The 22704-nt window shown below is 40.6% G+C and overlaps 2 protein-coding genes across 7 annotated transcripts in view; one reads left to right on the top strand and one right to left on the bottom strand.

Moving 5' to 3' along the window:
• The window catches only part of LOC134155374 (uncharacterized), a 422006-nt gene that overhangs the window by 250310 nt on the left and 148992 nt on the right, over positions 1–22704 (top strand). The window lies entirely within an intron of this gene.
• Positions 1254–22704, bottom strand: part of AGPAT3 (1-acylglycerol-3-phosphate O-acyltransferase 3) — a 94052-nt gene continuing 72601 nt past the window's right edge. For 3 of the 6 annotated variants that reach the window (XM_062602560.1, XM_062602557.1, XM_062602555.1), the window contains 8 exons: positions 17487–17713; positions 12925–13094; positions 12575–12736; positions 10058–10211; positions 9496–9598; positions 7222–7297; positions 4999–5197; positions 1254–4289 (listed from right to left, as the gene is read on the bottom strand). In XM_062602560.1, coding sequence (XP_062458544.1) covers positions 4201–4289; positions 4999–5197; positions 7222–7297; positions 9496–9598; positions 10058–10211; positions 12575–12736; positions 12925–13094; positions 17487–17664 — 1131 coding nt within the window. In that variant the 5' untranslated portion in view covers positions 17665–17713 and the 3' untranslated portion in view covers positions 1254–4200. Of the gene's footprint in view, positions 4290–4998; positions 5198–7221; positions 7298–9495; positions 9599–10057; positions 10212–12574; positions 12737–12924; positions 13095–17486; positions 17715–20598; positions 21033–22704 lie in introns of those variants that run through there. The other 3 variants (XM_062602559.1, XM_062602558.1, XM_062602556.1) reach the window with 2 other exon arrangements.

The raw sequence follows: 22704 nt of genomic DNA, 5'->3' as shown, positions 1-22704 counted from the left end.
TTTCCAGCATCCAAATGAAACACTTGGGTGAGATCTGTCCAATTTTGGCCATAGACTTCTTAGTACATACTTCTCCAAGATGCCAAAATATGTGAATATTACCTGCCTTCAATTAAAAGCCTCCAACCCCACATTTCTTTAATCAAAATGTACACAAAGCAAAACCAGTTTTTTGGGGTAGTCCCAGACAGGAACACTACCTTTAGAAATTATCAGATGTGCAGTGAGCCCTCCTTGCTAATTACTCCAAGTGTTAGTAAAGACCTTGTTTCAGCTCCCTTCTGTTGGTTTCATCAATGCCAGAGGGACCTGTTACCAGGTAGTGATGGCCTATGTGAGCAGGCCTGGGAAGGCCTTACCTTCCCTAATGAAAGTTTGGCTCTGAAGCAGCAAAGTTGCATTATCGCTTAACACAAACTGTGTCACTACAGACCTACTGAGCACGTCAACCAGGGCAAAATGCAGGAAGACAAAACCCCAGCTATGTGAGACAGTTTCTACAGGATTGGCTGAACTGGAAAGCTCAAAGTTCCAGCTAAGAGGTTGTAACCGTACCATCTGCAGAAAACACAGGTGAGCAAATACAGACATCCATGACTGAGACAAGTGGTATCATGTGGAAGTGAGCAGACACGCTGACTTTTTCTGTGAATACTAGGCAATTAGGACAAAGGTAGTAGCTATATTCATTGGTCAACAAGCAAGTGTAGAGCCCTTCAAGATAACTTAAAGCAGAACAAAGGAATGTTGCCCATGCTTTTTGTGCCAGACAAAGTCAATTGCAAGATCACATTCAGCCCACAATGGGCAACAGAGAACTGTAATTCCTACTGAGCCAAGACCTCTGGATAACAGTTATCCAGTCCTTCTTCAGCATCAGCTTTTTGTGCCTTCCAAAGTGAGAGATGCCACTACTCCAGCAGTCTCCAAGCTCTCCCACCAGGTTAGATGTAGGTCAACATGATGCTACCTTGGAACTGCTGACGAGAGCAACATGATCATTCTTTATGACAATGTCAAATGCTGTCAAGGCATAGAGTTTAGCATCTGTCCATATCAGTCGGAGAACCATTCATCTTCGGAGTCAATGCTGAACTCCATGGCAGTCAGCTTGCAAGTCCACACTGGAGAATATGGTATTTAGTCTAAACAATGAAAAAGTAAGTGAAAGTTTTCAAGAGTGGAGAGAGAAAATGCTCCCATAGCTTTAAGTTTATTAAACCTAGTGTGGTTGAAAAGCAAAAGACGAAAAACATGATATATTTTTGTTTATTATTGCTCTTAAAGGGCTTGGTAGTCAAATATACAAGCTATGTTCTATTAAACCAGAAGAAAATAAGATATAAAATCTATGCTCATTTTTCCAATCCAAGCCACCTGCTAATCTTCATTAGTGACATTAATTTCAGCTATTTCCAGTCATTTTAATTTATACATACTCTGTGTACATGTGCACGTGCATGTGTATAAAAACCCCTATTGAAGAGATAAAATTCAAAATGAAGAGACTTGTGTTGGTTTTGTACTGTTTTGTGCATTGCTATATATTTCAGTTTTCAAAATGAGTACTGATATGTCTGTTTAGAAGAGCAAAAGTTAAGTAAGTGATGATGTATTATATTTTCAAAAAGAAAGCATGACCAATAAGTTATCATAAGAAAATATGAAATCTTGATTATTCTCCCCTTGATGTACATGCACTAATCCCATGATTCAGAATAGGGAGCTACATGCACTAAGAGGAGAAAAGAATCCCGTAAAGAGAAAGGTTATTAATTCCCCTCTCCTTTAACCATCTCCCCTCTTCTCAGTATTAAGAGGGGATTTATTTTGTGAAATTCTTTTCATCCCATTAATATACTGCTCAAAATGTAAGTATAAAACATGTCAGTGGTCAGACTGCTTTGCAAGACTCACTCTGCTAAGCCAGTACGATTTATATAAACTCAGTATCATCTTCAGGAAGCAAGTGTACAGCATTTGTAACCTCTCTAAGCAGCAGGAATTATATCCATTACTGAATTACTTAAGGAAAAAGAAATAAAAGACTAAAGAAAAGAACAAAAAGCCCACTGCTTTTAGTCCTCTGGTTAAAACACAGGGAAAAAAATCAGAGTTATCTTCATCAGCATTTGGAAGTCTAACCGTATTTAAAGACAAATTACACAAACATTCAGCAAGGAAAACAGAGTCCTGGCTAAGCTCTGTTCTCCTCAATTTCAAAAGCATATTCCAAATTCCACTAAGATTAACAACAGTTTTGCATCCCTATCTTAGTAAAGATTTATTGAGGGGACAAAGATGACATATGAATGCTGGGGCTACAGGTACAGTGATTCAGTGAGGATGAGTCTAATAGGATACAGACAAAGTAGGTCATCCTTCAAAACCTCTTGTTGAAAAGACCACAAATAAAAATCAAGTGCCTGACAGAACAGTGATTAATGACCCCAAGTAAAATATTTTTCTAAGTTACAAAATTGCTTTTCCAGTGTTTGAAAACAGAAAAACCTGTGGGGTAAGAGGTTACATTCCAACAGTTACAGCAAATATGAAAAGAAGGTAAATTATTACTCTCTTATCTTGGCTACTAGAGCAAAGATGAAAATAATGACCACTGCTTTGATAAGATCTGCTCTTTACAAAAGTCAGATAAGTAGTGGCAGCTGGGTTAAAAATACAGACCCCGAGAGTCAGCTTCTGCCCTCAGCTTTAGATCTGCAACCCACTTCACCAACTTCTGAGCATAGCCAAATGCAGATTGTGGCCTTCAGACTCGAGTATACAGGTACACCGGTTAGATAACATATCTGTTTGCTACCCATACAGCAGCAATCTACAAAAATCTCAGAATGTGTGTCTGGAAAAAAGCACAGGTACAGCATGATTCTAATCTCTAATTTTCAGTGTCAAAAGTCAACAAGCAAAACTAAAGATATTTAAAATCCCTGAAGAGACCCTATACTCTTTCTAAACAGCACAGCTCACCTTGCAATATACTTCAGACTAACATCTAAAGCACGTCCAAGTAGAAAATGCAGCACACCCTATCACTGCAGTACACAAGGCCAGTAAGAACCTGGCCCCATCTGAATCAATGTCAAAACTCTCATTAAAAGTTCAAGAAATGACAGTATTTGAAATCTGATTGCTATAGACCTCTCTCCTTTTCAGATTTTTGTAAAAGATGACATTTTGAAAACTATTGTGCTGATTTCTGCTGCTGCTTCCCAGTTTACTGAGAGAGGTTGGCTGAAATGGACTTTGGCAATAAGAGATTCAAATAGAAATAATAGGAGAAAACATCAGAAAAACTGAATTAATTTCCTTCTTCACACAACTCTAAATTCCTCAGTCACCATTAATTCAGAAAACATAACAAGCCCTTAAAGAGAAACAAGATCATCATATATGTGGGATGTGAAACAGGGAAACAACACTCGAGACTGAAGTAATACTTTGAAATTAAACAGCCTTGAGCAATTAGCAGGAGGTATGAGGAGAATTTTAAACTGTTTTAATACTAGTGGATCTGTTCTACGGGATGTGCTGATCAATAACGCACTGCTTCCAAACTCCACTACCCATTCCCTCACATTAAAGAAGTTTTAAGAGGTTGCCTAAAAATAAAAAGTATCATTGTAACAGACAAATAGGATTTCATCTGCAGCCATGACAACACAGCCTTTCCAGAATTACTCTAACCAAATAAACATCTGCAATTAATTTAAGAAGGGTTGATTTTCCTGGCTCATTAATAAAAAAAAGTTGGAAATCAACAAACATGTTGGCTTTAGCAAGAGGAAACATTCAATGGCTCCTGTTGTAAAAGTAAGTATAGTGCTCTTGACAGAAACGAGTGTATTCAGTCATCTGAAGATGCATGTGGCCACGGCCAATGCCCTCTTTTCTTCCCCCACTCCCAAGTCCCCTAACAAAGCAAGAAAAATTAGCTGCTTCTTTCATCCCACCCCAGATTTTCTCCCACAGTTTGACTACAGTAATCCTTAAACAGGCAGAAAGTTGATGCGTTCTCTTCAGTTGATGCCTCCAACTTCTTCCTTCTTGGCTCAAGTTTTATTCATTAATATTAGTCATCAGTTATTAAGAAAATACAGTTTCTAAGTGTTCATTGTTTTTTTTAACTGAAGTTAATTGGACACCATAGTCTGGTTATATGTGCTGAACTGCAGCTGTCAGTTATTTCTTTTTCTTGAATTCCTGGTTGCCATAGCTGGAGCCTTTTTCTATTTCGGTTACTCCTATCAGTCTACGAACTCCAAAGGAAGCTTTAAAATATAACAGAGAAATAGGGAGCATATTAAAACCAGTTCAGGGATTCAGGAAGTAACAAACACACAGGCATAACCAACATGAGTTAACCTAATCCTGAAGACAGTAGCTGACTACAGAGCAACAGTGCGTTGTATGAGGCTGCATATGGATCACAGGTCAGGCATCACTAGAAGAGGAGGACAATCTATATTTAAAAATATAATTAATGCTTCTATGTTGATTAACAGAACATGTAGTGTGAACACTGAGCTATATTCCCTTCCCCAGCCCCCATTTGGTTTTGGTATTTGGTTATGGGCTTGTTTTTTTTTTCCTTAGGGTTTTTTGTTGGGGAGAGTGTTTGTTTTTTTTTCTGTTTCTTGCTTTTGTTTGTTTGTTTGTTTTGTTGGTTGGTTGTGGGGGTTTTTCATTCACAGGCAAGGTATCCATTAAAAGTATTTCCTCCTTCAGGAACTGTAATAATGGGCTGTAAGACTCACTTGCTATTGATTGCTGTAGATATTGCCCAAGATATGAAGGCAAGCCTGCCTGGATTAAAGCATTCGAAATAATAAAAATGCTATACAATATAAAGACTACAGAGTGAGTGCCAAATACTCATCTGCAAGCCCCATCCAGATTAATTAATACACAGAACTTGTTGGAGGTAATGGATCCTGTTACGTGTCACTCTGGGCTTAGTTTTGTCTCTGCTTTTATTACCTGCTCCAACAAATCCCAGGAATGCAAGGATGAGGAGAGGTGATCCACTTGCAAAAACTCCGAAGCCAAATGTGAAGAGAGGAGAGAGAAGAACTGTGGCCCAAAAAAGAAAGTTTAGGAGCGTCCATGGTCTCCTACGAGGTTTAAACTGCTGGCCAGGAAATATGCCTTCCTGATTATACATCTCTTGCAAAGCATCCTGGAACAAAGAGAAGACAGGAGAAAACAGGTTTGTAATGTTTGCACACCAAGTGATCCAAGACTAGTCCACTGTAGGACAACATCAAGGACAGTATCTGTGGTAAATACCCATACAGAGTACACAGCATCCATTTCCATCTGCTGTCATTTATTTGGGCATTTCCGCTGATCGCTGAGGCCACTGTATAAGCTCTCTGAAGGCAATCTTAGCCACCATCAGAAACTGACATTGTATCAGCCTCTCCATTACAAAACCTTCATCTCTTCTCTTAATTGCAGGGGAATTTAGGGCAGTGTCAGGCCAGAGGCTAATTCAGACACTATCTGCCTATTTGCTGAGTGCTTCTTCTTCCTGTTTTTACTTCCAGAAAGGTTAGCAAAGCACAGCAAAGTGCTGTATGTACAGCCAGAAGAGGAAGACAAAGCACAAGCTAACCAGCAGAGACAACACTGTGCTAGCCATAACCCGAAGTCTTCAACAGAGCAGCTGCATACTGAGCTGAGCCTGCGGAGAGATGCAATCATGAAATGCATCACTCAGAGGAGCAGAGAGCCCACAGTCTTCCCTCAGTTTGTAAGAATGTTCGGTAAAGTTTCCAAGCCGTTATTAAGGGTGGCTCGAGTTTGACTATTTCTCTTTTTTTCCCACTTAAGCTGTTCTACTTTTTAGCATCCCTTAAAAGGCCTAAGAAGCACAAGGTGTTCCTTGCCAATAACACATCGTTTTGAGGACATACCCTCTGTGCAGGAAGAGTATTTCAACAACATGTTGCTACCACCGTAAGATCAACATATAAATATCCACATATATAAGTAACATCTCCACAGCAACAGCTCACACCAAAGTTGAGCAGAAGTACAGTCAACACCAGCAAGAACACAAAGCCCTCCATCTGGAAGCAAAGCAGAGCATTCTGCCTAAGGAATAGCACCAAGAGGAGTGAATGCTCTGTGCCACATCTGCATTTAGTGCTCTGCATTTACTGATTAACAAAGCAGGAGCCAGGCAGAGGAAGGCCACCTCTGTAAAATACACCTTAATGTTCCAGCCCAGCAACATCAGAAACCTACAAACTAGTTTGATATGCCTGCTAATGGGAGGGGTGAGATGATAGCTACTCTCTCCTCTTAATTAAAGCTTAGATATTTAAACAAATTAGGTTGAAATGAACAAAGTGAAACTGAGAACAATCTGCTGCCTACCTACACACTAAATATGAGCTTGGAAATGCTGCAGCACAGGTCATCACAGCAGAAGGAAGCCCAAGATAGTTAAAGCTTCCGTGCTCCTCTTTTTTTCCACAAAGACAGGCAACACAAAAATCAAGATACACATTTCAAGTTCAACAATCCACCAATCAGGGCTGGGCAACATGAATTACAGTTCACTCCTCCTCCCCACAGAACTGTTAAATCTGTCAAGAAATTAACTACAAGGGAAAGGAAAGGGATGAAGAAAAGCTTTTGGCTGTTTGAACGCATGCTGGCTATGTGCTACACCAGTCCCTGTCAGCAGAAGCCAGGGACTGTCCGTACCATGTCACACACCACTACAGAGGCGTTAACAGGAGGCAGAAGGAAAGAAACAACGGAAAAAACATGAAAGCAAAGGACAATTGCAACTAAGAGCCAAGACCGCCTGTCCCTGATAGACAGCTATCACTCTTCTTAAGTATCTAAAAACACCCACAGGGAGAATGAAGCTTTTACAAATGTATGACAGAGACCCAAGAGCTGGAGAATATAAAAAGACAGTGGATTGCTATTAGTCTTCTGCAACTCAGGCATATCTCCGAATCCCATTGTGCTTCCTGGCAATTTGATACCTACTCACCAGCCAGCCTTCTGTGGCCAAGGGACTCTTCTGTACTGCTCCTTCCAGCAGTTTGAGGGATGGCTGCCTAATTACACAGAGTATTTCCATCTCTTCTCTCCATCCAGTGGAACAGTGTGCATTACTCAGTGTCTTAATACACTACCCCATGAAACTCCCAAAAGAGAAGAAAAAGCAAAGCTGTTTACCTTTTCCTGGTAAAGCTTATGAAGCCAGTTCGCAGCTTCCTTTTCATCTTGAGGGATATCTTCTAGAGGAAACCTCCTAGTTTAGTAGAGAGATTAAAAAAGAAAATAAAAGAAAAAAGGAATTAAGGGGAAATCCAGGTATTTGACTTTTGATCTCTACTAGGGAAGATCTTCCATTCAATGATGGGGATAAGCTACGGGTATTGTCACTGATGGCAGGGGTCTTAAAAGCAGAAAAGAACTGAGACTTAAATTTTTTAACACCTGATTCTCCACCCTAAAACCTCAGGTTCCTAAGACAAAAGAAACTGTGTAAGTTCCTACCAACTTCAGAGCAAAGTGAAACAACCCTTTCTCATTCAGTGTTCTTCTTTCACTGGAGCTGCCACCAGCTGATTCCCAGTGAGCTTAGACTGAGGCACCCAGAGCTTGGAAAAAGACAAAAGAGTGGCAAACCCCAGGATAATTGTTTGTTACATTTTGTTAGTGAAACCACATTTTGGATGGATGGAGGGGTGGTTAAAAATTCACTCTGTACCACTCTATGGAAAACATCTTCTACAGCTGCAGCACTTGGCTTTCCTCACATCTCCAGCCCTACAGATTGAGGCATGCACTTCTGGGTGCATACAAAAATTACCTGACCTCAGTGAAAACAAGCATCTTGTAAGAGCCTCTTTCCAGTGGTGAAAAGCCAACCATTTTCCTGCGTTCTTTTATTTTCAAAGATAAGCCACTAACACACAAAAATGTATTGTCTTCTTTCTCAGTGGCATACATCTTAGTCCTGGATCAATTCACAAAGAGGTTGCTTGTTTTTTAGAGGGCAGCCACACATCTCACCCACAGCTCAAGTGTATTTTGGCAGTACCTGGACCGTATCAAGGCCCTTTTATAGCAGGCTGACATCTAGGAGGGCTCTAGACACAGTGATCCCAGATACCACTTACTTGCTGATGTTCAATCAGGGAATATATTTTCATAGTATGTACTAAAGCCTTGAAGTCTCCAGCACTGAGGGAAGATATTCTAATACATTTCTCATCATTTCTGTATCCCATAAACCAATCAGACACCAGATCTTACAGATTTTCTTTCATTAGCTCTAACAGGAGGAGCTGCTCAATTCATATAAATAATGCTTAGTGAAAACTCAGTAGAAAGTAATTCGCTGAAAGCTCTGTAGTAAAGTTGTCACTGTATTGCTATCACCACTAGAGGGTACTCACAGCAATATCATCTGGTAATTCAGCTGATTTTCTCTACAGCCAGTCAGGAGAAAGGCCGGATCCTCTGCAGCCAGCTAAGTTTCTTATCTCTGCACAGGTAACTGCACACACATACGCCAAGAACAAGAGCTTACACTCTTCCTCTGTCTGAGATAAACTGAGTCTATTGGCACATTATGGACAAATTCAATTTTCAGCAAAAAGACTATAAAAATAATTTCCTTATTCTCACTGCTTCCTCTCCAAAACAGAGAAAAACTTCAAGTGTAGAAAATGACTTTGAGAATGTTGACTCAGTATACAAATATATTTTAATTCAAAGTTATATGAACATAGCAGTTTGTTTCTTTGGTGGTGTACAATTAGTAATTGTACCTGGCAATATCATCCTCATCTTGAATCCAAACCTCTTCTAGATAACTACTGAAAACTGCATTTCTCTTCTTTCCTCCCACTACCTCACCAATAAATAAAACCAACTCGCATCTCTATTAGCAAGCCATAAAATACTTAATTGAATGCAGCTGCTCTTCTGTGTCTGATTACAGAAAGGTAGATCCATGCATGTGCGCCCCAGATCTAGCTAGACATGCTACACGCATCTGCCATCAGTACAGGATTACAGGTGGCAACGGTGAGACCAGCTGTTTTGCTAGCTGCTAAGCCGTCTGCTCACTTTTCTCATCAGGAATATGTCTGGCAAATGTAAATAGTTAAAATTAAATCACTTCCAAATGAGTGATCCCAGCTCTGCCCATCACCTCTGCAGCCTTCTTCCCAACTGAAAGGTTAAAACGTTGCAGTATTTGGTAACTGGAACACATTTCCTTCCTTCCCCATTAGGGCTGCAGCACTCTGCCTCCCCTGAGGTAGCATTTCTTTCGTAAGACTGTTCCTGCTGTACCTCAGCACAATGGATAATCAGTGCCATTTTCTACAAAGTCTTTCACCGCTAAAACAGGAAAGGACATTTCTTGTAAACCTGAATGCACATCAACATGATAAAGCATGCGTCTTGGGCTCACCTCCATCATTACATGCTCACCTTACACACATGTCTGCTTCATATTTCTTCCCATAAAGAATTCCTAATAAAGATGGGTTCTTGTTTCCTCTGAAATTTAGTGTAACATCATATACTGCTGAAACTGTTGTAAAAAAGAAAACACGGCTGTTATAGCAATTCTAGCAACCACGCTGCTGGTATCCTTGCATGAGAAAGCAAAAGAGCCTTGTGCAAGCCTTGCACTAATGATGTAAGGTAGCAATGCCCTTCGCTACTTCGTGTTTTCATGTCATATTTATGTGTATCACACACTTGACATTCCCATCTCCTTAGCACGTAAGTTATCAAAACACAAGACAGACTTGACAAACTAAGCAACAATGACATACATGAAAGGATTAAATTTTTTTTTATGGCTGGTATCTGAGAGTTATGTGGCAAATCAGAAATTAATGGTTGATATGCTGAATGCTTATCACTGCCAACTCACTAATTGCAATGGATCTAATGAACAGTAAGAGTATACTACACTGCGCTACACAGAACATACTAAGCAACACGTTACAATTACTGCAAAGACCAAGTAGTAGCTTCCCAGTACCTGTTCCCCTGAGACACTGGACAGCAGTGGTGAAACCTTTGGTTCTGGGCAACAGGTGGTATTTCAGTTTAGGCAACCCCTTGGATTCAGCTACCTCCATACTGATCCGATGCTTGGTCTCTGTAAAACGGGTTCCTTCACAATACAGAAGAAACTAGTACAAGGAGACAAAAGGCAAAAGCAAGGACATCTTGAGATCAAAAGAAACTGAGCAGAATACTGAAAATCTGTGTAAGATAAACATACACCCATGCACGCACACATACTTCAGTTGTCTCATCTGATCACCAATTATTAGGCATAAGCACCACCTCGCAACTCATTTAAAACTTTATTTAACAACACTGGTACCAAATTTAAGGTGACAAAAAGTCTTAATATGGCTATACCTGAAACTTTTACTTAAAAAAAGAAAAATCCCTGAAGGCTTTGGCTGGCTGGTGATGGACTACTCTACAAATCAGAAAAAGCAATCCAAATATCAGTACACGACCACTTTAGGAAAAAACATATTAATCACTAGCTACCTCATTTAAAATCTGTACTGTACAACCAGCATTACTCACCTGAAAACAAGACTTGTTTGAAAGCTTTTCTCTTTTTTTTTTTTTCATTTGTACTAGTTGTGTTCATGAAAAATGGTGCTTTTCTCCGAAATCTTTACCTTGTTCATCTTATGGGACACTATTCTGATTGCAGTACCCTGAGTAACTACTAAAGACTTAAACTCTCCCATACGGACTTCAAGTAGCAGAATATATCCATCTGTCCTCCAGCCTTTATATGGCCTCTGCTCTAGTTGAGAGTGAGACCAGAAGCAAGGCAAAGCCAAGAGCAGTCAAACAAAGCTCTTCTGAGGGCCCTAGCGTGAATTTCTGTTTATCCCTGGTCTTTCTGAAAAGTGGACATCGCCCCCATTGCACCATTAGAGCCACGAAGCCATAGACAAAAGAGCTAGACCTGCTGAAGCACAGTGAGAGAACAAGAACTGGCCCTGCAATCTTCATGTGGCCCTTCAGGCCATGTTCCTCATGAAAACCCGACCAACAACCACCTGCTGTGAGGACAGCACAAGGTAGCAACACCACAATCTCAACTGCAGTCTGCAGTGCAAGCTCTTTCCTCTATACCGAGTTCTCACCCTCTTCTACTCAATGCTGCAGTGATCCTTTTGGACCAAATAAGCAAGAGAAGTCCAGACTATGCACGGCAGTGCATGTGTGAGAAAGACCTCCCCAATGCAGGCTGCACAGACAGCCCTAATTATGGCATTTAGAATGCACAAAAATGATGAAATTGATCCACTCAAGCCAATTTTATTCATTATTTAAATTGCCAAGCAGGAAGTCTTGATTTAAATAATCAATGCTAACTAACATTTTGCATTTACATTTTCTAGTTGTTTTCCCTAGAGACTTGTCCATGGTTTTCAATCACAGAATCATTAAAATGTATAGGTTTGCAACTAAAGTTCAGTCTTAAGATTTTTCAATTGGCTGGGTTCTTACTTCTTTTTTCAGCCCTAATCAGAAGGATACATTAAATGTAGTTCATATCCGTATATTCAAGCAATTAAGTAGTTTAAAATACATCCTCCAGATTGTTATTTTTTTGTATCTTTTTTATATCTTTGTAATGATAGAAAAAGATCACAAATGACACATTCACAATGTGCTAGTTAAGGCTTACTATTTCACTATTCATTTTAACAAGCCGTACTGGATACTGAAAAATCACTTAAAATGAACAGAAAAAGCATCTTAAAATGTTTTATGAGCCAAATAACTGTACAAGCACTACTATAAAAGCAAACCAGTAAATTTATCAACATGTTTTCATTCAAAGCAAAAATAAAAGTTAATAGGTTGATTATACCACTGTGTAGCTGCAGTAAAAGCTAACATCGCATATAATGAAACATAGATGTTTCATCCTTGACTCAAATAAGTCAAAATAAAAAGGAAAAGCATCACTGCAAAAGCAGATGTAACCTTGCCATGTGTTCTCATAAAGAGGTTTTGGGAAACCTGTAATTTCACAGATCAATGAACATGCTAACAAAACTCCTATCAAAATCCATGGTCTGCGCATCACCCCCACTTCTCCAGAAGATGGTTTCATTTTTGTGGTTTTTTAGCCTACCTCAGAAAATGTAGCTTAAAGCCATATAGATTTACTAGTCAAATATGGACTGTTATTTTGTTTTAAACATAAAAATAAATTCAGATAAAATTAACAAGTATTACACAGGCCTGATTTATAAGTTATCATCAAATTTCTAAACATCTATGCAATCTTCTGAACTGTTTCCCAAACGACTTCCCTTACCAACAGGCAAAAGGAGCAACACTTTACCAGCATATCCAAAAGACCTTAGAGCATGGGTTTTCCTTGGCAACACTTGAAGAAAGCAGTGAGCAGATCTTGTCCTGATACATATGGCTACAGTACCACTGAGTACCTCCATCACCATTTCACTTCTAGCAATTGATACTAGAGGAGGAAATCATCACTTACCCACATATATTCAGGATAATCAGCCAAGCGTTTTAATCCTTCAATAACTGTATCTCTGTCTTCTTCCCATTTCCTTTTGCAGAAAACAATCTCAAGGAAGTACCATGTCCAGCCAATTAGGGGCACATATAGTAGCTCTCTCTTAGCAAGGACTTTAGAACTCTTGGAAAGAAACAAAACAACAATCCAAAAATGTCATTTGCTGATTTGCACAATGAGATCAAGGACATTAAAGTTAAGATGATAAAGAGTTGATGGAATTATATCTGGAAATTCAAATGCAAAGAAACTGTATAGAGAGGAGTTTTAAATTGATTCCAGATGAAGAGAAAGCTCAGGGCCCAACATACCCCTAGCACTCCAAAGCGCTCTGTCATAGTCCAGCCGCACAAGAAGTCAATTTCAAAGTTGTGATTCAAGATAATGATGACATGTTCCTTCCCAAAGGTGTTCACCGTGGCCTCGTCTGAGAACAGGGTGCACTCTGTGCCCGACCACCATTCTAGCAGCATTACCAACTCTAACAAACATGACAAAGATGGAGAGAGGAGTTAGGGGTGCTGCTTACAAAAAGCTATTTAGTGTTTCCTTTCCAGCCCCATTCAGTGCCTAGTCTCTAATTCCCAACAACACTATCACCTTTTCAGTCCAACCCAGCAGACACAAAGTGAAAGCTTGGATAGGTATAGACCAAATCACATCACCATCCTTAAGCAGTATTTAGGGCACTAGATATATACATTATGGATAATTTAGCAAGTTTTTAACAGGGACAAGTTTGGGCATTATGAATGTGAAATTTCATCATCATTGGAAAAAAACCCTGAACTTTGTGCCTGAAAACTGACAGCTGAGCTGTCGATTGCTCCACTAAATGAGTACAGTTTCTCCCAGGTGGAATATAAACTATGCATAGATGCAGCCTAATGCTTTTACTCAACATGAAACAAGTTTTATGGAGGTAAACAGACTAATAAAGGCCTTTTAAAGGGATATAGTGCCACAGATCTTCTGCAACAGATTTTAACATTAGAACAGAGGATTCTAATCATTCTGTATTATGGTCATCAACACAGAGTCAGAAGCACCAGAGAATTGAGCTAATTTATCAAAATACCTGGGCAAAGACAGGAATGGTAAATTGTGTCTTTCTTTTACTGCAAAGAAAGAATTAGCCCTTTCATCTCTGTCTTCTCCAGCTTTTCAATACTCCAGCATCTCTCTTACTTTACCCTGAATATTTCCCTTGTTACCCACTCTTCTAATTTTCCATCTCCCCTTTTTCATCTTAAAAACTCCTTCACTTAAATTCAGCAAGCACTACTGAATGTAGTTCCTATGGTTAGCCTATTTCTCTCATTTCAGCACAACGAGGCAGATGGAAGGCATTGCTTTTATCATGGGACAACTATAAAAAGTATGAGAATAGTTCATTCTTCCAGTAGGAAGATTTGCTTCCATGCAAACTGTAGTCATTGGTATTTTCTCATTACAGTGAGATATGGATGCAATCAAGATTTGGTTGCACAATTATGGCAGCTAAAAAGTTCCAAATCTTGTCTCATTACTACGACAAACTTGCAGGGAAAACGCTGCTCCGTTTTCTATGTCAGGTTCTGCCATGTGGTATATCAACTTCGTGTTGGGAGGCCCTGGTTTTGCAAAATAAGGAACTGCCTCCCTACACAACAGCTTCTGAGCTTCTGATGAGCAGGATCACAGCAGGGTAATCTAGCCATACTACTAAACAAGAGCAGGTCCAATTTTGCACCACATCAGGGAGAAGGCAAACGCAATATTTAGGTGAATGATAGGGAAAACAAATCCTGGTCTGACAAAGATACATAGCTTCTCTAGCATTACTTTTTTTCACTTGTATTCCCTGTGTGGCCACTTATTTACCAGGTTAGCCCCTGTATCATTTTCACAACTCACTCTTTTGGGGGCATGACAAAGTTATGCAACTTGATGATCAAGAGTGTAACTCCAGTCAACTGGAAATACAGCTGAGGAAAGACAGTATCAGGGTTTATACCAAACTAGAGGTTTCTATCATTGCTTTCCAGCTTTGACTCCTTTGCAAATGACGTCATCACTTACCTTTCCTTGCTCTGGTTATCCTGGCTCAATAAAAAGGGAAACAGGACAGTAAGAATGTCCTCAGTTGAAAGGTATGCTCTTCCACCAAGTTGGTGGCCAGGAGAATGGAATAGTGGTACCAAACACGGTGTCGTACTCAGCAATTCTCCCTTTCCATTGCTGTCCATGTACTAAGGAGAAACATCTCCAGTACCTACTACAGTTGCTGCATTTTCTTATATTAAATAAAATAAAATGGGTGTGTTTCTTCAAAATCAGAAAAAAAAAACTGCAGGTGTGGATGATTTTCTGCAGAGCATTTCTAGTACCATTCACTTTAAAATAACAGAGGAAGCTTTGCTGAGAGATTTGCCAGAGTCCATACTGAGAGAGGAGACTTGATAAGCCAGAGAATTAATAAGAGGAAACAGATTGTCCTTTACAAGTGTACTGATAAATGATGTAATTATAACCTGGAGCAGGCTTATTTCCTTTTTTTTTTTAGTGTGTGAGTTACAGCTATTTTGTGTGGCAGCAATCCTTGCTACAGCAAGCCCATCCTTCTGAACAAAGGGAACACTTGCATTGCTTGGGATACCTCCTGTAGGAGACAAACAACACCTTGCTACAGCTAACCTTGTCCTTCATCCAGGGATCCCACATGCCACCCAGAAATAAAGCAAAGAGGCACAGTGCACCTCGCGGTTTAAAGTACTAACTAACATTTGCGAGATTATTTTTGCAATCAGACTAAACCCAATGCATCGCACTCTCCAAAGGTATGAGTCACCTGAAAAGAGCTGATCTAGGGGAGCTTGAAGTACAGACTACCCATTACGAACTACATGTGCTGCAAAGGGTTTATTTACACTGAGGCCAGAGCCTGACACTTTTCTCCACAAACATCTGCCACTAACACTGGCTAGAGTATCTCCTCCTCCTTCTGAAGATGTGCTTCATGTATTTGAGAAGAGATACAGTAAGAATAAAACCTGGTTTTCAGCTGGCTATAGTACACAGCCACATAGACGATTACCTGCCTATCTACGCCTGCACATCAATCCCATGGTGGACAGGCAGAGCAGCTTCCATTACAGACAGCTCTGACGTGAACACCTTCAGCTGAAAACTAGACAGCTTGGGGTAAACGAGCAAAACATAGCATCTAGAACAGAACACCAATCTACAGGTTCATTGCCAAAAGGCTTCCACATAGTGAAATATATTTCATTATGAATGGCAACATTTGAACTGCTGCATTTACATGGCTTAATTCATTATAAATCACAATTGAAGCACATATTCTGTCAGTTCTTCCATTACAGAGCATCAGCACTCTACAATCCCCTATTACATTTATTACAGCAATTTTCACAGTTTAATTTCTCAATAATTTCATTTATAATAGGCTATACACGAGGGGTTACCCTAGGTACAACCCAGTAATCTACTCAGCTTCTCCAAACCTTTTTGAACAGTGGTATAAGTTATTTCCTGTGTGTAGAAGATACAACAGCATTTAAAACATGTTTTTTTTCCATGCACAATTCTAACTTGTAGAAATCAAGTGTATGAACCTATAAACCTTACAGGCACAAGCAGCTCAGTTTCTCAGAAAAGCAGAACTATCAATGCAACAATAGTTTTCAAAATGAGATCAGATTCTAGGTTATTTAAAATCACATTAAGAAATTTTTACAAGCAAATAAAAAATAAATCCCATACCTATAAGTTCTTCCATCACAATACTTCCTTCTCCTGACTGTTTGCCTGTCACTCTCTATTTAATTTCCTTTCTCCTGTGCTTCTCACAACATTCTCAATAGGTAAGACAAAAAGAACAGAAAGGACAAGGAGAACAAGCTTAAAAATAAACTGAACTAGGTATTTGGAGAGTTTGCATTGATAGTGCTTCACATCCATGATTTAAGAAATGTGGGTGCCTGTCAGTGGACTGCTCAACTGTAATTTAAATATTCGTTTATGTGACTCATTTACCCAAAGTGGGAGTTGGATGCTGACCACTAAGTAGCTATGCATACTGGGAGGAGATGGAGAACGGAAATGGATTAGATGATTCACTGCTGAAACAGGAGGTGACATTTGGACTACGGAGCCTTCTAAACATCCATTTCAGAAAACCAATCCCCTGTTAAGTTGTATAAGAAAAAAGGGCATCCACAGGGAAGTTTTGCAAAGGCCTGAAAAAAACAGAGCAAAGCAGCTGCACTCACTGTAGAGCCATCCCACAGGCAAATGGGGAAAAGAGTGACAAATTGCTCACAAGAGGAGATACTGGCATCAGAGGAGGACACTGTAGGGTATAAGAGGACTCTGAAGTTGTCACACAGTTCAGCTATAGAGGCGACTCACTAGATACTTTAAGACAGACATCTCAATCTGCAGACCATACAGCTGATTTGGGCTCATAAGTAAGTGGTCAATATGGCACGTATGCTTAATTCCTGAAGCAGTCTCTGTGAATTACCCCTTCCCCATCACTTAGCAAAGGGTCTGATGCTGGATGAAGATGATATTGAGACGGCAATTCCTATCAGTCAAGACAGGGTAGGGGAAGAGTTTTATCTCCCACTTTTTTAATAAGAGTGACAATATGCACCAGTCCCTTGACTTCTGTAGGTTTTCCCAGTATTTCAGAAAAGGTGGCTGCTTTGAACTGCTCTGAAAGAGTCTACTTACCACTTCTTTCTCCCCTGTGTCATTGTGTATATACATATACATATGTATACATATATTTTTCTTTACAAAAACAGAAACAAAACCCACTCCCCTCTCCACCCCCAGTGTTCACATCCCTTTCAAGCATACTCACGGCTCCAAAGTGAATAAGCAAGGCGACAGTTTACTCGTCGATAAAACTGCTTGTTTATGGGCCAGAGGACTAGTGTGCATAGTTGAATGAAGTTAATGATCAGTCCACTCACAACAAAGACGAACCCAATGAGGAGGTGAACTATGAACTGGGTCTTCAGAAAGGCAATGAAGCCCATGATAACCACTCAGAAGCGTTTGCAAGGGCCGTCACTCAGAATAATTGTCCTAAAAGAGAAAGAGAAGAATCAAATGGAGACTGGATTTACAAACCCTGAGGAAGGGCAAAGAGAGAGCCCTGAAACAGTCTGTGCAACTTCAACAACAGGAACCCAACCCAATAAGCACTCTGCTCTCCAAGCCTGCCTCATTCAGGTCTTCACACAAACTGTTGATTGTGCAAGTCACTTCCAAAAATAGGAAGGAATCATTATTTTCAATTTACAGCCCACTAAGAAGATTATTTTTTGCTGAAGATGAATCTCACACCACTCTTCAAACAAAGGTCGTATAATTGGACTTAATGCTGGGAGGAACACAGAGCCCTGCACTTGCAGTGAAGGAGTTGAGCTGCGATGGGTGAACAAGCTACACACAGCGATTGCTGTGCTTTCTGAGGTTGCTGTCCCTGAACTGCACCAGGAGCCTTAGTCCCCCTTTCCCAGTAAATGGCATGCTGAGCCTCTGGAGCAGCATAAACTGACAAAAGCTTTCCTGACCTGCCTTCAAAGCAGCCACTTTGTAAATACTTCTCTCAAATAAGCACCGAGAGACTGCTGCTGAGGGCTACAGAGACTTTGCTTTGACTAGAAGAGTACAACAGTCCATCTGGGGAGCAGGCTTTTCATCCTAAAGTGAATTTGGGGATGAAAAGAACACGGCTGCTCACAAAGAGTGTCACTGGCAAACACTGAGGCATGGAAATGGAAATCCGGTATTCCTACATCCAAAACCATGATGAAGCAAGTTTAATAACTTCTCATTTTGTCAAGCCACAGTTCCATGATCAAATATACCAGATAGCATGGGGGGAAAAAGTAAAGTAATAGAAAAACCTTAGGCTATGTAGCAGTACAAATTTGATCTGTAAAGGGCTTATGTGCAGAAACTTGATTCCCCCATATCAGCTCTGAGCATGTGTCATATTTATACCAGGTGCAGAAAGACAGGCAATGTCTGAACCAGCAGAAAGTGACAGTAGTTTAGACAGACAAGCCACATCCAATATAAATCCTGCCAGTACAAAGTCAGCCCAATAAAGCCTATTTACCAAACCACCAGACTGAGTTCATTACAAACCTCATGTTATCTGGCATTGGTCATTTTGACCTTCTGGGTACAAGAATCCCTGCAACTAGGCCAACCAGGCTGTCAAACCACAACCTCAATGTCTCACCCAAACCATAGACCCAATGCCTCATCCCAAAAATAAAAGCATGACCCTGATTTTCTGCCACAGCAAAAGTTTGCTAACAAGTGTTTAGGCTCAGCTTTTACAAGCGTTGCAAAAGACCAGACCAACCAGTAGATGGTAGTAACAAATACTTTTGACAAGCCAGGCATTTGAAGGTGATACAGAAGTTCCCAATGCCCGAAAATAAAGCACCTGCCAGAAGTGAGGAACCGAACCATTTCCATTTGCCACCTGCTTGCAGTATGGTATTATTTATAAAACTCAACAACAATTTTACTTGTGAAAGCTTATTTTCTACTGTCTTGTCTACAAATCAGATATTGCCTTTCAAGGCACAGAGTGTCTCACTTTTGCACAATTAAAATCTATCTGTATCATTAGTAATCTAACCTCTTCAGAAGCACATTATGGAGGGGAAAAAAAAGGTCTGTTTCAGTATAGCCAGTACTATGCCTACCACAGAAAGCAAAGCAAGTTGAATAAGCCAATACTGGAGTTTGTGATTAATAGTCTGAATTCTGCAAATGTTTTCCTGTAAGAGGTGATCCTGCCTCTCTGCTCTCATGAGACCTCACCTGGAGTACTGTGTACAGTTCTGGTGTACCTCAATATATGAAGGACATGGAACTGTTGGAACAAGTCCAGAGGAGGGCCACGAGGATGATCAGGGGACTGGAGCACCTCCCGTATGAAGACAGGCTGAAAAAGCCTGGAGAAGAGAAAGCTGCGTGGAGACCTCATAGCAGCCTTCCAGTATCTGAAGGGAGCCTATAGGGATGCCGTGGAGGGACTTCATTAGGGACTGTAGTGGTTAAAACTCAAACAGGAGAAGTTGAGATTGGATATAAGGAGGAAGTTCTTTACTGTGAGGGTGGTGAGGCACTGGAATGGGTTGCCCAAGGAAGTTGTGAATGCTCCATCCCTGGCAGTGTTCAAGGCCAGGCTGGACAAAGCCTTGGGCGACATGGTTTAGTGTGACGTGTCCCTGCCCATGGGAGAGGGGTTGGAACTAAATGATCTTAAGGTCCTTTCCAACTGTAACTATTCTATGATTCTATAACTAATAATGGAAGAAACATTTCTTCCACTAATAAACTATTTTAAGAACAACTGTTGGGAAGCAGAGACTTGTGTTTAAAAATAAACAAGTGGAGCCCTCCTTCCTCTCCCCTCCCAAAAGCTTGGAGGTTATAGCTGTGTCATACAGCCAAAACACTGTGCCATCATTCACATGTACCGTATGGGGAGGCAGCCATGGTATTTGGTGCTTGAGTCCCTAACACAGCAACGGGCTCATTTATCTGTTCCACTGGCACATTCTATTAAGTATTGCCAAACATTCAACAACATGTTCTTCTTCCAAGATCAGTTATTCTCTTCATCTGGTCTCTCTCAAAGTTTGTTTTCAAACAAACCAGAAAAGAACAAATTCCCCCCTTCCTTTTTTTTAATTACTTGCCTCTATCTGGGTTGTTAGACCAGTACTTACTGCCTTTTAAGGCGCAGTTTAGCCCCTCCCAGACAAGGGCCCAGAGCACACGCAAATGCCATGAGGAAAAAGAGAAATGTCACGTATTATCCTCAGACAAAATGGCTCCACTTCCATAGCCTATTTGCTTTAAGTGAAGTCTGGAGCACTCTAGTATTTGTCCCTTTCATTCAGGACATTGCTGTATTACAGATACAAAAGGATACATACCTTTTTACCAGACAGAAAGCTGGAGACACTGCAGCATGGTGCTTCTCCAGCTTCATTACATGTGGAAAACCAGGACTTCTCACTCTCGTGCCCGTGTCCTGCCCCACAGGCTGGGCACCACCTCACCCTGATGGGACCCCAGAGCTGTGATTCAGTCGCCTCATACGCCTGCACCTGGGCTCACTGCACCCCTCTGCATCCAGGCACTGCAGGTCTTACCAGTACTGCTACAGGGTAAAGGAAACAGCAGCTAAAGCATAGCTGGCTCCTCTCCAGAACCTTCCAAGGACAGCATTTGCCCAATTGCTTCCTAAAGCACAGCTGCTTTACTTGTACTTCCTCTTAAAACGGACAGGGATCAACTGAAAAATGGGTTAGTCTTGCTGTCTGACCCCTCCAGCTTCAATGCTGGATACAGAACCTGACAGTCTCCCTTTTGCCAATCCCTCACTTAATTGTATTTGACTTTTAAGATAATTAGAAGTTAACCTTAAACCAGGAATTCTTTACTTTTCTGCGTTCCTGCCCATGTAGGGCAGCCAGGCAATTCAGGGGCAGGCCAACAGGCAAAGGGTAGTCAGCAGCTGTTTTGTTGAATCCCATGGTCAGGCTGGAGACAGGATGGGGAAATCCATATTTGCTGGAAAGAGGAGAAGCAACTTTTCTGCATCTAACACATATATTAAGATCAGTTAAGGGAAGTGTCTAGGAAGTAAACATCTGCCTTAGCTGAAGACAGCAAGTCTCAACATTATTCTTTTTTCCTTTTTTTACAGTATACCCATATCTTGTGCATATTCAAGGACCTGGTGATAAAATCTGTTGTTTCTCCCTTCTTTTCCTGAAAGGCATTGTAACTTCACAGCACTGAACTTTCACCACAAAACCTCCAAATCCTCTTGTGCAGCCACACTGAGAACTGCAGGCAATTTTAGTACTCTTCCCTGCTTTCACATCCTTGCCCAATGCTTGCATTTCACAGCCATGCTGTAGAACAGCACTAGTGTAAACCCCAGCTCAAACCGAACAGCACACTTCCATTGCCTTTTAGTGCCTTACTTGGCCTTGGCCAGCAGCAGGCCCCTCTTGGAGACGGCTGGCATTGGCTTTATTGGACATGGGGGAAGCTTCGGGCAGCTTCTCACAAAAGCCACCCCTGTAGCATCACCCACTACCAAAACCTTACCATGCAAACCCAACACAGTCAGGTACAGACTTGTGTCTTAAGGCTCCTTGTTCATATGGATTCTTTGGTGTGCAAAAGACACTATGTGCCTCTCAGTAGAAGGAGGAATACAATCTTTTTCCTTTACCCAGCTTTCTACATGCATGAAAGTTCTAATGATTAAGCTGCTTTGAGATTTCTATCTCTCTGTTAAACGTTGCTAAAATGTGTCACCAAGTTCAAAAGCCGCTATAAGTGAGAATGATACAGACAGCATGACTGCATCAGTCACATTTCATTAAAAAAAAACAGGTTAAAAAAACTCAGATGCACAATGTGCACGAAGCACTGATGAAACATCATCCACCGCATGAAACACATAGGTGTTTATGAACTCAAAATTAAAAATTAAGCCATTAATCATTCTATAATACGGTATTTACAGCTTGAACTCCAGGTTTTAATTAATTTATTGCTGCCACGGGTGTACAGTTCCTCTGAAGTTCATGAGGTTTGCAGGAATCTGAGCATGAAATTAGAAATTTGTCCACTGATCCTCACATTCCAACTCAGTGAGAACTAATGTGTCTGACAAAAACTGTGGTAGCCAATACTTACATCTCTAGCCTTTTGCCTTCAGTTGTTCTGAGCATGCTGCTGCCATTTTCTACCTGTTTCCACCCTACCATGCCATATTCATCTCCATTTATGAAACTAATTACAGACATCTTTTATTCTGAATGTGTTGCTCTCACCCTGAATTCTGGTATTTTACTTACCTCGTTTTTGCTAGTTGAGGAATCGAGTGAAACCCTTACAATACTGAATTCTACCTTTTACCATCATATTTTAAAATACTGTATTTTTCAGACTGAGCTTTGTAAGTCTCCTTGAAGTCTGTATAAACTTGTCAAGCCCTGCCTATGAAGAAAGGCTAATAA

Source organism: Pezoporus occidentalis, unplaced genomic scaffold, assembly GCF_034315485.1.
Source record: "Pezoporus occidentalis ecotype Australia unplaced genomic scaffold, CSIRO_AGI_Poc_V1 ctg77, whole genome shotgun sequence".
In the NCBI taxonomy this organism is placed as follows: Eukaryota; Metazoa; Chordata; class Aves; order Psittaciformes; family Psittacidae; genus Pezoporus; species Pezoporus occidentalis.
The sequence above is the reverse complement of the archived record's forward strand: the minus strand, read 5'-3'. Positions and strand labels throughout refer to the sequence as shown.